Raw genomic sequence first — 16,447 nt, 5'->3', positions numbered from 1 at the left:
TATATATATATATATATATACCATTAGGTCCCTCAAAGTATGAGCTGCACATTGGACCCCGAAGTTCTCCCTCCCAGTGCGATGAAAATATAGCATTGGATTCCGAAGCCAATTTCGAAAGTAAAAAAAAAATGTAATTTCTAACGCAAAATGCAGCTTTAGACTCACACAAACAGAGCCGCATATTAACACAGATGTTAGACAGTGCCCCTAAAAACCTGTTACACGGCAGTGCCATGTATTCATGGGCGTTTCAACAAGGCGTTTGCTCTCTACTCTCTTTCTTTCAAATAGTATTTTGCATTTGGTCGGCAATTTTAACAAACCTAGCGAGTATTAATCGAACCAAATTTTACAAGAAGATTATAAAAGGAAGGGTATATGGAAATGGGGTTCTTCTAGCCACCCCCTCAGCTAGGGGATGTGTGAAATGTTGTAGTCTGGGGCATATTAGGTTATAAGTTAGGTCTATGAAAAGGTCTATACACAAGGTTGTGTTAGTATATAAGCCTATAAGCAATTTTAAATTTTCGGGGGGGGGGGTACAAAAAAGGGGGTTACACACCTACTTTGGATCGCGCCCTGCAACTAGATTTTTCTGCGAAGCAGAGGTTAATCAGCAAAAAATAAATGCATTCGATTCGACCATTTTTTTTTTTTTTTAATGTACGTATAAACTGTTCAAATCAGTAGATGAGAAATGTTAAGAGTAACTTGAAACCTTTCATAATTTTCCACGTTATAACATTCGTTTGGTTGAGAAAAAACATGTTTAGTCTATATCATAGTCTACAATGTTAGTGGATTTTACTACTTTAGTAAGAAATAAATAAATAAATTGAATCAAAATCTGTCAAAAAGCTGTTTTCTATTTGTTTTGTGACGAGAGAACATACATACCAGGTACAACGAGCTCTATGATAAATATGCCACAATAACTACAGTAAAAAAAATGCATATATACCGAGGTTTCCTCAACCCCGACCCCGATACAGCTCTTCGACAGACTAGATTTTATACATTTTACAATGGGGCCTGCGGGTATTTATTTTGGTTACAAATGTGATATTGCGCCCTCTATTACATATAGCCTTCCCTGTGCGAATTTATGAAGACAGTTCTTGTGTTTTCTATATTTTGGTTTAACTTGACCGCCCTGGCTGTTTCGGTTTCTCGCAAATATCATTTGGTATAATTTTTGTCAAGAAATTAGTTAAAGGACATGTGACACGGAAAACGAAACTCTACTGAACTCTTTATAACGTACAACAATTATCCCAAATCGACTTCGATGGTTTTCGACAGAAAAATCCTTCAGATTCAAAATTGGTGAAATATAACCGCTCATATCAGGCCATCGAATGCCAGCTAATTTCGTATTCATTTTTGATGACGTACGGTATTGTAGCGCAGAACGTCGATGAAGTTGTCACTTCTGCGCAGTATATTTTACTGGACGAATTCACGCTATTACCAGACATCTTTACCGAAAACAAACATGACAGTGCCATATTTTCCTCTCAGTATCGAAGTAGAGAGCTCAGATACTGACGAAAGTAGCGAGAATGATGGTGAGAATATCGCCGATCAACAATATTTACCTGGCGGCGGAGATATCCAGCCTTACATGTACGAGCCAGAAACGGATGATTCCGGTGACGAGAACGATGGCGAGGGCCGTGCTGGAGGAGGAGATGTACAAGGCGATGAAGGTAATCGCCAAAGGAATTTGGACTGGTACGTACTCAAATAATGAAGGATACGTGAGTTAGTCGAACATTCACCCCATTCACCAGTAAATATTTGGGAAATTAAGTGTCCTTTATCACAGTGTCAATATCATTGTTTGCCTTCTGATAAGATTATACTTAGTAATCGAACGCCGCCAGAATGCTTCATCATATCGACCCTAAGCGCGATGCCTATTTGGGCCAGTGTACGTTGTAGTTGTACATACTTATTATAGAAAGCGAAAGTTTTCGTAGGCATGTAGCCTAGGCTAATTTGGACTCAATCGAAGGTTGTTCACTCAATCGTGTAAGTGATCAAGCAGGAATTAGGCAAGCCTGTGGCTGCCAAGGCCTAACATAGTTATGCCTAACGTTAGTTTAGCTGGCTTAGGTCAGTGACAATATGAATTATATTCTATGACCAAGGCCTACATCAGTGGCTTAGGGTACTGTGATTCAGTCACTTAAAGGTCTGTTCAATCTGTGGTTAATTGGTAAATAGATAAATGAAGGAAATTATTGTTTTCCCTGTTTGTTTGCCCATCAATTTTACTCATGATAATGAAACTGTATCTGTATGCAACATTGAGGGTGAACAGAACCTAGGCTTGAATCCATCACAGTACTACAGTGCAGTAGAATAGCTGTTGCTCTAAGAAAAAGTCTGTGCCTTATTTTGAAAGGACATTATTAAGTTATTTTCAGTTTTTAATGCATGTCTTGAAAGGCACAAGTTGTTGGAATGATATCGGAATGAGTATTTGTTTATGGTCAAGCCAATATGAGCCTGCTTATTCCATTAACATAGATTTTGTACGATTAACTGCTCCAATCGACCATGGTACTAACACATAATCACTAATCAGACCACTCTTTTATTTTCTCCTGGTCATCAGAGTGTGGCTTCAATTAGCTGACCAAGCGAATACATGTGGTCTGTTCTTCCTGTTTATCTAATCTTGGGGTAGTGTCTTAGAGAAATAAACAAGGATGATTTGGGCAGTATAAACTTTCAGTAATATTGAACAGTGCATTCTGTCAGTTACAGGCGTTTTTTTTTAATCAAAGATCTCTTACATTCTGAAATTTGGTGGGTTGCACTTGGGCTTTCTTGCAGTGGTTCATGAAATACATGATAGACAGCTAGGGCCCTGTTGAAGTTTCTAACTGCCTCAGCATTGTCGTTCACTAATTTATTACTCTATATACAGTGGTCTTTCTTGTGGTTTACTACTACTACTTCAATCTTCTTTCACATAAAGGTGTACCTGTGGTCATTGTGCCATAATGACAACTGCGAGGGAATGCAGATGCTGCACTGAAATTGATCAGGTGAAAGTTGTTATGGAAGAAGAAGGTGTAGGATGCATCACAACACATCCTGGATTTCATGCTGTCTGTCTTGACAGGTGGGGATTAAGGACAGCATATTTTGCTTACCGCCAACAGTATGGAGAAAATGCAAGAGAGAGCAGTTTACATGAGTAAGATTTATGAAAAACTTGCATTGCTTACACGAATTGCCATAGAAATTTAATGTTATTATAATTTTAGAAGCCTTTAACTACACGGCACCAGTTTTATGCTGAAATGTACAATAAATAAAATGGAATGGGCAGCACTTGTCATTATTGATCATTGAAGAGAGGTACAACTCATGGACTTTAATTCATCTGGGTGGCCAGCACTCAATGTCATGCTTAAAGTGTTCCTCCATTTGGCATTTAAACATTGTAACTAGCATTAGATTACAATTCAAACAGAACTAATGTATGTTTTCAATACACAGCTTGCAAGTATTGGTACTGAACAAGCTTTTTCTCTCTCTTCTTTTCCTTTCTTTTGTATCTGTAGGAAGTATCGACACGTGGCGTATCGACAACTAGTGAGGTTTTGTTGGCAGTTTTTGGGAAAAGATGTCAGGGTGATCCTCCCAGCATGTGCCGTATTAAAAATTAGAGACACTTTTCCATCAGACAACTATGAAGGTTTTAGATTGCCTCGACTGTAAATTTGTGTGTAGTAAATAAACATAACGGTAAATCAAGAGAAGGTGTGTCTCTTTTATTAATGAAAATCTTCATTGGTCATCTACTTTAAAGTGCTGATTTTGTATGGTTTTCTAACATTAAAGAAAGCAAGAAAAAAAAAATCAGTGACAAAAGAAAGTATGAACTTGGAAGTTGTGATTGTTTACAAATATTTATAACTATTTTTAATTTCACAAAACAATGAGGAATAAATGAGTGCTTAATGTGGCAGTGTGTGAATATGCATGTGCTTGTGTGAAGCCTCGGTTTTCAATTACTTCAAGAAGTTGAAGAAGTTCTCAAGAAGTAGCTGTAGCTTAAAACAAGGAAAATTAGAGCTAAAGAAAGACTTACATAACATAACAACTACAAGATTAAAAAATACTTCAAATATTCATTTGACATAAAAACAGACTTAAATGAGGGGTCAGGGTGAGGAGAATGGGGAAGAGGATATGTCCCCTAATGAACAAGGAGGGTGGCCCATACATTATCCCTGCAATGTTCAGGCTAGATGAAAACATTTTGCCCCCATAATAAATTTCACTTCATATAAAAAAATGTGTAACAAACTTCACATGGGTCCCATACAGTATGTACCATTGGCAAGCGATAGTACTGATTAACTTAAATATAATTTGTAGAAGCAGCATTTGAGCATTTTAAAAAAATGGGTGAAAGTGATCACTATTTAACCTTTCATATAACCCACATCCCCCCCCCCCCCCTTTTGTACCATTGGTCAATCATAGTGCTCAACTTTCATGATCATACAATACAATCAGTTTTTCTTATTTTTGAAAATATATATAATGTTCAAGTGAATCTGTTCAAGTATGGTGGTATAGTAACATGGCAGATGGACGGACGGATAGATGGCTAGATTAGTAGAGCTGTATACTAGTTATATCTGCTCTTGTGTTGCTGGACAGCCTCCTCTTTGTCTGGATGGACATAAGAGCTTGCCAGTGGTGGTGGGGCAGAAGCTTCCTCAAGGTCTCCTATAGTGCTTCTTCCAGCCTTACACAACTGAAGTAGAGTTGATGTCAGTTTCTCTACATAACCTGCAACCCCAATAAAAAAGAATATTTATTCAAGGGGAAAAAGTAACACTGTGACTTAATGGAAAAATTTGCCTTTACATAACTTATGAAAGTTGCATTTCACTGCAAGAGGCTGTAGTTGCAGGAAAAAATATTTACCATAAGTTGCATCGGTAAGGACCTTGGAAACAGTGGCTTGGCCTTTCTTAAACTTTGGGAACCTCATGGCAAACCTTTCTTTTCCCTCATTTGTGGTGGCTTGTGATCTGCTTGAATTTTCATTAAAATGGAGAGCAGCAAGCTGTAGTCTGAAATCAAAATTAAAGACTAACATGTGAATCATAAGAATTGAGTATGATTAAATGGCAGGTGTCTAAACACCCCTGCTCATTGTTTTGCTGAAGTATTTCCCTGGGTATAAATATTATTACTTGTGGAGAATACACTGATAATTGTCAACCCCTTATCTTCACTTTCAAACATTTCTGCTGGTTTCACAGTAAATGTAAGACTGGGAGTAGCATTGCTTTTACCAGAGATCATGTTTATAAAGTGGACTTAGGAAAGTGATAGGTATGAACCATTTTGAAAATTAAATATTGATGATGTTACTAATAAAAGACATCCATCTGTTTCCAAATATTTTAAAATTCTTAATGGGTGTTAAGGCTATGCAGCTGGTAAGTGCAATGTCTACATGAGTTAAACCTTGATGCCTAGAATTGATAAAAGTGGTACAATGTTTACCTGCTGATCATTCCATGGTAGCTGTAGTGGGTATTCTTCGGGGCAAAGTGTATAACTACACTGTGAAAGCTTTCAACGTTTGAAGTTTGATATGCAGATGACAACTGCATAACGTCTTTCTGCAAACACTTAGCAGTTATCACCTGTACCATTTTCTCACAAACTTCGGTGCCTGTTCAAAAAAAAGGGATAGATTTTTAGTGTTGTCGTGGACACCATTTTGCATTTATTGTATATGTATAACCTTCCAATTTCTCAACGTAAGATTATCAAGAAGAGAGATGGACATCCACCCATGTTATAATAGTTACACCTACACCTAGAACCACTTACTAGGTTGCAGCCACTTCTTCTTTCTTCCTGGTACATTTAATTCTCCATGCACACATCTTGGGAAAAGATCACTATCATGCTGGTGCACATCTTGGATGTGATTGGCAACAGACAGCCACTTGGCCAACATCACATCACCATCACCGTCAGGTGTAGATGCTGCAACCCAGTAGAGGTGGTTGCTTACACTCTTTGCCCAGGCACCAGCTGCTGCACAGGTTTTCTTTTTCGCCAGCTTGTCAATTTTCTTACAAGTACCTGCAAAATATAAAGCAGAGTGTAATAAATTGTCCATTGCAGAAAAATCACTTTGAGGCCAAATTTTACGTAATGAAACAAAACATAGCATTGGTAGTAATCTCATCATGGATGATTACCACAATTTGTTTTATAAGTGATGGTGTAGCAATAGGAACTTGGGCAAACTTACAAAAATTCATTGTGTATGTTGGTCACTAAACCAAGACAGAGAGTTGTTGCTGTATTAGCTTAATTGAATTTTGGCAACACCCGTAATATACCCATTTAAAAAGTGGAATAAATAGACACCTTTTGCTATGTGCCAAACATCATAGCGATGGTCAATCTCACTTTGGTCTTCCCTCATATATTTTGAAATGGAACGGTGCCTGTCTGTCACAAGAGAGTTGACCTGGAGATTTTGCCCTGCAAAGAACTGCAACCCCCGCTTCAGGCCTTCCAGTTCCATAGCATTACTGCTGGAAACTTCATTGCTCTGTAAAAGGGAAAAAATTGCAAGGAATATGAAAGATTTGTTTCTGATTGCCTCATTTCATCAAATGTGAGCAAAAGACATAGTTGTTTAAGGTACATTTGTAGAATCAATGTAAGTTTATATCTTAAATATCAGTACCTGTACTAATTCTTGGTGAAGAACCATGTTCCAGTCAAGGTCAACGAAAGTGTAGGACCCATATTTTGCAGAGTGACCTGGGCTGTCACTCCTTCCATCTCCACCAAGGTTCACTGCCATACCGATCTCCTTCAGCCCCTCAATCATCTCCTCCTGCGACTCCCGCCAAACTCTGCTGATTGTTGGATGCAGCCAGTTCCTCTGATGCCTGTGAAATGTCCGTTTTGTAATGGCAGGACAATACATATTTGTAAAGACCCGCAGGGTCTTTGAAGGATTTGATCCTGCAAACAGAATCCCTGCACTCATCATCAGGTTGCCATGGGGAATGTTTCCTACTAACGTCTGGCTGTCCCAGAAGGTGATGTTGGCACACTCTTTACACCTCTGCCTGACCCTTATCATGGACCCTATAATGTTCCACACCACTGCCTCCACAGTTCCACTGCATGCAGAACATAACTTGAAGAGCAGCAGGAGACAACTCTCCATCACCAAAAATACACGTTCTTTGGTCTCCTCAACATTTGGTTTTCTGCAGATAAAAAAGTTTTGAAAAGTTTTTTTTTTCAGACTTTCTGGCAAACCATGCACTCATCAGTACATTGGAAGTGTATGCAAAGAACAGTGTCAGGGCTATCTATGTTTGGGATTTGGCATGTCCAAAAATTTCAGCTCCCACTCACTGAATTTGCAAAGACCACATTCAAATCACTTATAAACAATTTTATTTGATCATTCAGACAGAATTTATATTTTTGAGGATTTTTTAGAACAGCCTTTTTTCATCATGAAGGTGTGAAAAATGTCAATCAACAAAACAGGCAAAGTCCTTCAGAAAAAAAAAAACAGACCCTAATACTGTTCATCTATGATTTGCCAAAAGAAATGTAATTGGAGGGGAATAAATCTAGTAACAGGAAAACCATTTGCACTTTGAGAATTGCACACACCACTGTTTCATGAAAACCTTTCATATTACTTTCTTACATTAGAGCAGGCAGGTTTTGTGTGCTTGACCGAACGCATGTAAGGCTGAATTCTAAAAACCAGCAAGATCTGTTGATAATTATTACCTAACAAAACAACCCATTCATCTGCTCACACTTTTTTTTGGGTCTTTGTCTTCAATTTTCATTTTTTCACACTTTGAGAGAGAGGATTGACTACATTGTATTTAATGTAGTGAATTGAGTTAACATATATGTCATAAACTGACATGCAAATGTGAGAAAGAAGGATAATAGTTCTTACACTGGAGATGATCCAGGTCCATGATCACCACTGGGATCAGATGAATGAGAAGAAGGCTCATAAATTGGGCTTGATGGCTGGTTTGGCTCACTGGATTCTTCACTAAGTTCTGATGGTGGCTTTGTAGGGCTAACTGATAATGGAGTGGTTGGCTTGGGGGTAGCTGGCTTAGGAGTAGCTGGCTTTGGAAACTCCTCAGATGTGTGTCTGAACTCTAGTGGTGGCAGTGGGACAAAAGCACACTGAACGTATGCCTCAACATACTCTGAACGGTCTGTCTGGGTATCTGTTCAAAAAATTGAAGGTTGAGATTTATGTACATTGCAAAATGTTTCTTACCTAACTAGACAATAATTTGCACTTACAGGGTTTGACAAACACATGGCTGCATTGGTTTTTCTTCTGTTTAACAGTTTTAGCAATGTAGTTTAGAAATCCTCAATGTCAATGTCTAATTAATGACATGAATACAACCTTGGGTCTATTTCAAATGTCTTAACTGTCAAGCAACATGAAGTCATGTACACACCATATATGAAGTCAATCTCACATTAATTCGCTAAAACCTGCAAATCATTACCATACAGCATATTCACAACAAAACCAATAGGGCCCACCATTGTGTCAAGTAGTATTTCAACCAACCCAAAGTTCTATAGATTCTGTGTGAATGAACCAAATTCAGGCATAAATTTCTCGGGCCCCACCCCTCATATTTAATCAGCAAAATGAAATCTGGCACTGAAAATCTTCAATTCAAACCAACCCACTGTTCTTGACATTTACTTACATCAACACACATGTTATCTTGAGTAAATAGTACTTGAGCAAAGGAACCAAAAACTATACAGACAACAATCATCAATAGGGCATGGGCAGAGGTGATATATTACCTTTAGACAAAAATGCAGTCTCCACGGCCAACTCATCTCTGACCTCAACGTTGACAGTATCCCTTGGTGCCACAACAATACTACTTTCACCCTAGAGATGCAAATGATAGATAAATCACTGATGAAACATTGCTCATGACTCCATTCAGTTCTTAGATATTCTGTAGTTTGTGTCTATGAACACTTACATATTATGCACACAATAAAACAATATATATATATATATATATATATATATATATTGTATGAAACAATAAAACAATATATATATATATATATATATATATATATATATATATATACATATATATATATATTGTATGAAATGCTATATATTCAGTGAAAATATCTGACAAAAGTGTTTTCACTAAGTAGCAAACAATACATGACTGATGAAAGTTGCATTGTTTCTGTATGCAGATTAACTCTCTCCTCTACTACACTCAACTATTCTATTATCAAGGTGACATGTTAATTTGACCCATAGATCAAAACCATTCATGACAGACTTAGCTTCCAATTCTTGCCACAACAACTAAGATGCAAGATTTATCATTAATTAGAGATTTTTCAAATTCAACACACCTATTGGAAGCAACATTTACAATACTTTTTAACTGTCATTTATGTAAGTATGACTGCAACAGAAATTTATATTGTTAAAAGAATAATTAGAAAAAAACTCACCTCTGATGATGCAATATCCATCATCAATGGTGTTGATTCCAGATGAGAGGCTTTCTTTCTTTTTATTAATTCGCGCACTGTTGGGAGTGGTTGTGCTCGAACAGACGATGGTTTTTCTGATAAACTGCTACCCCCTGCAGCTTCAAGGGTCTTCATGGTAAAGAAAAAGAACATTATTTATTAAAATCCAATGAAGCAAGACGCAACGTACCAACATCTTAGTGATTTTCCACACATAGAAAAAGACACTCAACTCTTTCCCTACTCAATAACCCTCTTGAACTAAAATTCCCATTGCCTCATGCGAGCAACATTGTTCTGTTAAATGAAGAAAAGAAAAGAAATCTATATATGGCAATTGACACGTACAGATCATGTCTCTTTGAGTCAGGCTATTGCCAATATTTTGCCTTTAATAGCATATAAGCAACTTGCAAGTAGATACAAAAATTATTACAACAAGCAAACTGAACACAAAAATCGCTTTGAAAAATATTTGTGCCTCTGTTGTCATTTTATTCTGTTTTCTGACTGAAATCAACCCCTTTATGTGTTTGACTTCTGGTATAGAAATGAGCCCAAAAAACTGATGCTGGCCTTAAACTGACAGCCTATGAATTCAATTGAAGGCTATCAATCGAAAATCAATCATATTTCAGCCTTCAAAGCCTTTTTCAATACAGGGTACTAGCAGAATACTGTACATGTCATGGCATGTAAGTAAACTTTTGTTCTGTTGTAAGCTTTTGCATCTTGCTTATATTGTTGCAAATTTAGCAGATTTATTCCTTGCAATTTACATTATCTATCGACATGACGACAAGCAGGCCTACAGCTCAGGTTTTGGGTAGAGTGGATACTTCACAACCTATGACCTACCCTCTATTGCCATTATATATAATCAGTTTACCACTACAAATTTACCTTGTGACAAATACATGTACGAACCAGCTGGAAATTGCTGACATCTCACAGATTTTGCTAAATTTTATAGGCTGTGGCTATTCTTACGACTAGTCGTCATAATTATTTATAAATTATTCTTATGACATCGGCGAATTCAAAGTAAATAAAGCAACTGCGCATGTAGTAGGGGTAACCCTAACTCTAACCCTCAATCCAACCCTAACCGGAAATTATTGTTACACCTGGTCATGAAAATAGTACTCCTAGTCTTAAAAGTAGCCACGTTATAGCAACTGTGCATGCGCAAAAGGGAATTATTGTCCCAACGAGTCATAAGAATAGCCACTTTGAATTTTATATACTGTTGGAGCCCAGCAATAGGCCTTAATCATTTTCTTAGCTACAGAAACAGATTGAAATGCTAATAGGTGGCTGCTGGAGTGCACTCTCTGTCAATACTCATTATTGGAAAATCCTAAATGTGTAAAATGAGCTCTATGAACCCACCGTGCTATCCTTTGGTCTCAATAAATAATGAGTTACTCACAGCACTGCACGAAACTGTTATGTTAGGTTAGTGTAACTAGGGAAGAACAGTAGGCCCTATTCTCACACTTTTAAAACAATCCATTGTAGGCCTAGGCCATATGCCAAATACCTTCCACCTCACAATGTAGGCTCAGCAACATCACTTCATTTCTACATAAATGATCAAGTTGAGGCTAACGCTTTCATATCCTACACCCAACATTAGGATAGGACATGTACATAGTAAAAATATGATCATGAGAAGATACCTTGCTCAGTGATAGCTTGGACTAGGCCTATGTTACTAAATCATCATAAATGGGGTAATGATTTGAAAGGTGGAAAACCAGCAAAGAGTTTAGTCTAGGCCTAGTCTGAATGCACTCACCCTAGCATGTTCTCTTTTCCTGAAAGCTCCACCGATCTTTCGTTTCTTCACGACCGTTTCGGCCACGAAAGAGACCGGCCCTGGGGTGGACATGGCACTGCCGCTTGGCTTGCTAGTATTACTGCCAGAACTGCTAACATCTGGCCTATCCATCGGGCTGCTTCCTTCCTGTTGCCTTGGCCTAGCCTTGCTTCCAAACAAAGTTGGCACAGCATCGTCCTTCAGCCTTCGAAGTTTATGTGGCGAAAGTCCAAATTCTGAAAACCTACTCCCCACAAATTCTTTGAAACACGTCTCATCGAAGTGTGCACTGCACAAAAACGAATAAGCAGTGGGCTGAAGCCAGTCTTTGCGGGTGTTTCTCACGGCATTTACCCAAAGTTTCCGAACGGGTTCTCTTTTGGGGAATCCATGAAGACTCACGCCGTCTTTACTGGAGTTGCTGCATCCGCCAGCGATACAAAATTTTCCCATCGTCGGTAACAGCGGTTTAAAATGAAATCACTTTAGCTTTCAGAAACTTATTGAGTAGGGTTAATAGCCTACAAACTGATGAAATTATAGACAGGCAACTGTAGTAAAACTGAGTATGCTTAGGCCTATGTACAATATTATAATACGTCTCGTACACAAGAATACGTTTGCGTGTCTACTGTTGTTTTGTTGTTCCTGACCACTGATCTCCTGACGCGTCGCTAGGATATCGTGACTCCATCTCTGTACGTCATCTCATTTGCATATTTGTCGCAAATTCAGCCGTTTTGAGAGTTGTGAACGGGACTTAATTAAGCTAATTAGAAAGCAGTAAGAGATGTTTTTCGTCCGAAATGATTCATAAACTTATATTATCATCCAAAGAATCACTAGTATGAATTTGAGAGGGATCTATACCGTGTCACATGTCCTTTAAGAGGTACCGTATAGCATAAATACGCGGTCATGTGAGCAATGACGTTTATCGAAGTGAACAATTTGATTGGTCGTTTCCGCTATTAATTTCCCAACCTCAATCAAAACTGGGGAGTCCATACCTGTGACGCAGGGCGCACTTAAATTGGAGACATAAATATACATATATCTCTCTCAATTGAGTTATATATAGAAATATAGTGATCGCTGTGCGTCCTTAAAATAACAGGCCCTTAATTGTGTTATTAAAAGTACAATCGTAAATAGCAACGCACTTTGAAATATAGTTAGAATATATGCTATAGACATCACACTGACAGATACTGATAGGTAACAGGTTAAAGGCCCGATGGCACATTCACCATTTTTCAAACAACACTGAATAACTGAAAATGTGCGCTTATAATATTGTCAAAGTTTTCCTTGTTTACTATATAAATATACACACACACACACACACACATATATATATATATATATATATATATATATATATATATATATATATATATATATATATATATATATATATACCATTAGGTCCCTCAAAGTATGAGCTGCACATTGGACCCCGAAGTTCTCCCTCCCAGTGCGATGAAAATATAGCATTGGATTCCGAAGCCAATTTCGAAAGTAAAAAAAAAATGTAATTTCTAACGCAAAATGCAGCTTTAGACTCACACAAACAGAGCCGCATATTAACACAGATGTTAGACAGTGCCCCTAAAAACCTGTTACACGGCAGTGCCATGTATTCATGGGCGTTTCAACAAGGCGTTTGCTCTCTACTCTCTTTCTTTCAAATAGTATTTTGCATTTGGTCGGCAATTTTAACAAACCTAGCGAGTATTAATCGAACCAAATTTTACAAGAAGATTATAAAAGGAAGGGTATATGGAAATGGGGTTCTTCTAGCCACCCCCTCAGCTAGGGGATGTGTGAAATGTTGTAGTCTGGGGCATATTAGGTTATAAGTTAGGTCTATGAAAAGGTCTATACACAAGGTTGTGTTAGTATATAAGCCTATAAGCAATTTTAAATTTTCGGGGGGGGGTACAAAAAAGGGGGTTACACACCTACTTTGGATCGCGCCCTGCAACTAGATTTTTCTGCGAAGCAGAGGTTAATCAGCAAAAAATAAATGCATTCGATTCGACCATTTTTTTTTTTTTTTAATGTACGTATAAACTGTTCAAATCAGTAGATGAGAAATGTTAAGAGTAACTTGAAACCTTTCATAATTTTCCACGTTATAACATTCGTTTGGTTGAGAAAAAACATGTTTAGTCTATATCATAGTCTACAATGTTAGTGGATTTTACTACTTTAGTAAGAAATAAATAAATAAATTGAATCAAAATCTGTCAAAAAGCTGTTTTCTATTTGTTTTGTGACGAGAGAACATACATACCAGGTACAACGAGCTCTATGATAAATATGCCACAATAACTACAGTAAAAAAAATGCATATATACCGAGGTTTCCTCAACCCCGACCCCGATACAGCTCTTCGACAGACTAGATTTTATACATTTTACAATGGGGCCTGCGGGTATTTATTTTGGTTACAAATGTGATATTGCGCCCTCTATTACATATAGCCTTCCCTGTGCGAATTTATGAAGACAGTTCTTGTGTTTTCTATATTTTGGTTTAACTTGACCGCCCTGGCTGTTTCGGTTTCTCGCAAATATCATTTGGTATAATTTTTGTCAAGAAATTAGTTAACATTATAGCTTTATAATGATACTTGCAACGCACAATTCATTCTAATTGTTTTTACACCAAATTGGTACTAATGTAAACACCGTCGATTTGGGGGGGGGGTGGGGGCATTTAAAGGAGGATTCTCACAAATAAAAGTAAAGAAATGATGTGGACCGTTTCTAGAGTGGAGCCTCATTTCGTAATGTTTTTAGTCGTCAGTTTCCAGACAGTTTACGAAACTCAACGAGTATTGTTCACGCCCAACCTTGTTGAAGATCACAGTTAATGCACCCTCCAAATCTCTTCACCAAATTTAAAGTTAATTATGGAGTAATTATTGATAGTCTTTTATTCTAAGAAGATGCTTTCCATTAGCAGGAATCGCAAGAACTATCGTAATTCGACAATTCCTCATTTTTTTTTTTTTATCATATCTTCCAAAAACTAAACAGATGAAGTTGTTTTGTTACATTTGGCGCAGTTAGTATTACAGACCCCCTCCCCCCTCCTGCAGCACGAAATCTTTGTTCAATGGAATGTAATACAGGCACGAGCTTTCAGCGCTCGTGCTTTATGCGTTAACATTACTAATAATAAAGTATACATTCGAATTTATGTTTCTACAACTGTTAGGGATAGGGTTAGGGTTAGGGTTAGGGTTAGGGTTAGGGTTAGGGTTAGGGTTAGGGTTAGGGTTAGGGTTAGGGTTAGGGTTAGGGTTAGGGTTAGGGTTAGGGTTAGGGTTAGGGTTAGGGTTAGGGTTAGGGTTAGGGTTAGGGTTAGGGTTAGGGTTAGGGTTAGGGTTAGGGTTAGGGTTAGGGTTAGGGTTAGGGTTAGGGTTAGGGTTAGGGTTAGGGTTAGGGTTAGGGTTAGGGTTAGGGTTAGGGTTAGGGTTAGGGTTAGGGTTAGGGTTAGGGTTAGGGTTAGGGTTAGGGTTAGGGTTAGGGTTAGGGTTAGGGTTAGGGTTAGGGTTAGGGTTAGGGTTAGGGTTAGGGTTAGGGTTAGGGTTAGGGTTAGGGTTAGGGTTAGGGTTAGGGTTAGGGTTAGGGTTAGGGTTAGGGTTAGGGTTAGGGTTAGGGTTAGGGTTAGGGTTAGGGTTAGGGTTAGGGTTAGGGTTAGGGTTAGGGTTAGGGTTAGGGTTAGGGTTAGGGTTAGGGTTAGGGTTAGGGTTAGGGTTAGGGTTAGGGTTAGGGTTAGGGTTAGGGTTAGGGTTAGGGTTAGGGTTAGGGTTAGGGTTAGGGTTAGGGTTAGGGTTAGGGTTAGGGTTAGGGTTAGGGTTAGGGTTAGGAATGCACTACTACAGCGTACAATGTATATGGACATTGTATATTTGATACAGTAATGTAGAGCCGTAAAGCAGTGCAACGTTTCAATCCTAAACAACTCCCTGATTTCAACAGAGTGTAACTTTTCGACGGATGTAACTAAAGCTTCATAATATTAGCAGATTTTAAGCTAAGCAAAGAAACACTAGGCTGTTTCACAGTAATCCGCAAAATCTGTACAACTTTCACTTCCCATCCCTCTCCTCCCGACCCCCTCCCCCATCCCCACCGAACCCAACAAAAACCAACTTTCAGTCTCCCATTGATAGTCACGCCGCTAATTATTTTTTAAATATATAGTAACCAAGCAATGTTATACTGTTAAGAGGTACCGTATAGCATAAATACGCGGTCATGTGAGCAATGACGTTTATCGAAGTGAACAATTTGATTGGTCGTTTCCGCTATTAATTTCCCAACCTCAATCAAAACTGGGGAGTCCATACCTGTGACGCAGGGCGCACTTAAATTGGAGACATAAATATACATATATCTCTCTCAATTGAGTTATATATAGAAATATAGTGATCGCTGTGCGTCCTTAAAATAACAGGCCCTAAATTGTGTTATTAAAAGTACAATCGTAAATAGCAACGCACTTTGAAATATAGTTAGAATATATGCTATAGACATCACACTGACAGATACTGATAGGTAACAGGTTAAAGGCCCGATGGCACATTCACCATTTTTCAAACAACACTGAATAACTGAAAATGTGCGCTTATAATATTGTCAAAGTTTTCCTTGTTTACTATATAAATATACACACACACACACACACACATATATATATATATATATATATATATATATATATATATATATATATATATATATATATACCATTAGGTCCCTCAAAGTATGAGCTGCACATTGGACCCCGAAGTTCTCCCTCCCAGTGCGATGAAAATATAGCATTGGATTCCGAAGCCAATTTCGAAAGTAAAAAAAAAATGTAATTTCTAACGCAAAATGCAGCTTTAGACTCACACAAACAGAGCCGCATATTAACACAGATGTTAGACAGTGCCCCTAAAAACCTGTTACACGGCAGTGCCATGTATTCATGGGCGTTTCAACAAGGCGTTTG

The 16,447-nt window shown here is 38.0% G+C and overlaps 2 protein-coding genes across 3 annotated transcripts; one reads left to right on the top strand and one right to left on the bottom strand.

The window, feature by feature from the left end:
* The first annotated feature begins 1,214 nt into the window (after window positions 1-1,214).
* On the top strand, window positions 1,215-3,782 carry LOC139973743 (uncharacterized). Of its 2 annotated transcripts, none has more exons than XM_071980599.1 (3): window positions 1,215-1,737; window positions 2,993-3,139; window positions 3,585-3,782. In XM_071980599.1, the coding sequence occupies exons 1-3, from the start codon at window positions 1,421-1,423 to the stop codon at window positions 3,739-3,741; spliced, it is 621 nt and encodes a 206-aa protein (XP_071836700.1). In that variant the 5' UTR covers window positions 1,215-1,420; the 3' UTR covers window positions 3,742-3,782. The 2 variants fall into 2 exon arrangements, with proteins under 2 accessions (XP_071836700.1, XP_071836699.1); XM_071980598.1 differs by having other exon boundaries at window positions 2,993-3,214.
* Window positions 3,783-3,919: 137 nt separating this feature from the next.
* Window positions 3,920-12,319, bottom strand: LOC139973742 (uncharacterized). The gene is made up of 10 exons (XM_071980597.1): window positions 11,414-12,319; window positions 9,592-9,741; window positions 8,905-8,995; window positions 8,012-8,297; window positions 6,758-7,292; window positions 6,433-6,619; window positions 5,884-6,141; window positions 5,551-5,722; window positions 4,963-5,111; window positions 3,920-4,824 (listed from the first exon to the last, which is right to left on the bottom strand). Exons 1-10 carry the CDS (start codon window positions 11,885-11,887, stop codon window positions 4,661-4,663), a joined length of 2,466 nt encoding a protein of 821 aa, XP_071836698.1. The 5' UTR covers window positions 11,888-12,319; the 3' UTR covers window positions 3,920-4,660.
* Window positions 12,320-16,447: the final 4,128 nt, after the last annotated feature.

The sequence above is a fragment of the Apostichopus japonicus genome, chromosome 9, assembly GCF_037975245.1.
Source record: "Apostichopus japonicus isolate 1M-3 chromosome 9, ASM3797524v1, whole genome shotgun sequence".
Lineage (NCBI taxonomy): Eukaryota > Metazoa > Echinodermata > Holothuroidea > Aspidochirotida > Stichopodidae > Apostichopus > Apostichopus japonicus.
The sequence above is the reverse complement of the archived record's forward strand: the minus strand, read 5'-3'. Positions and strand labels throughout refer to the sequence as shown.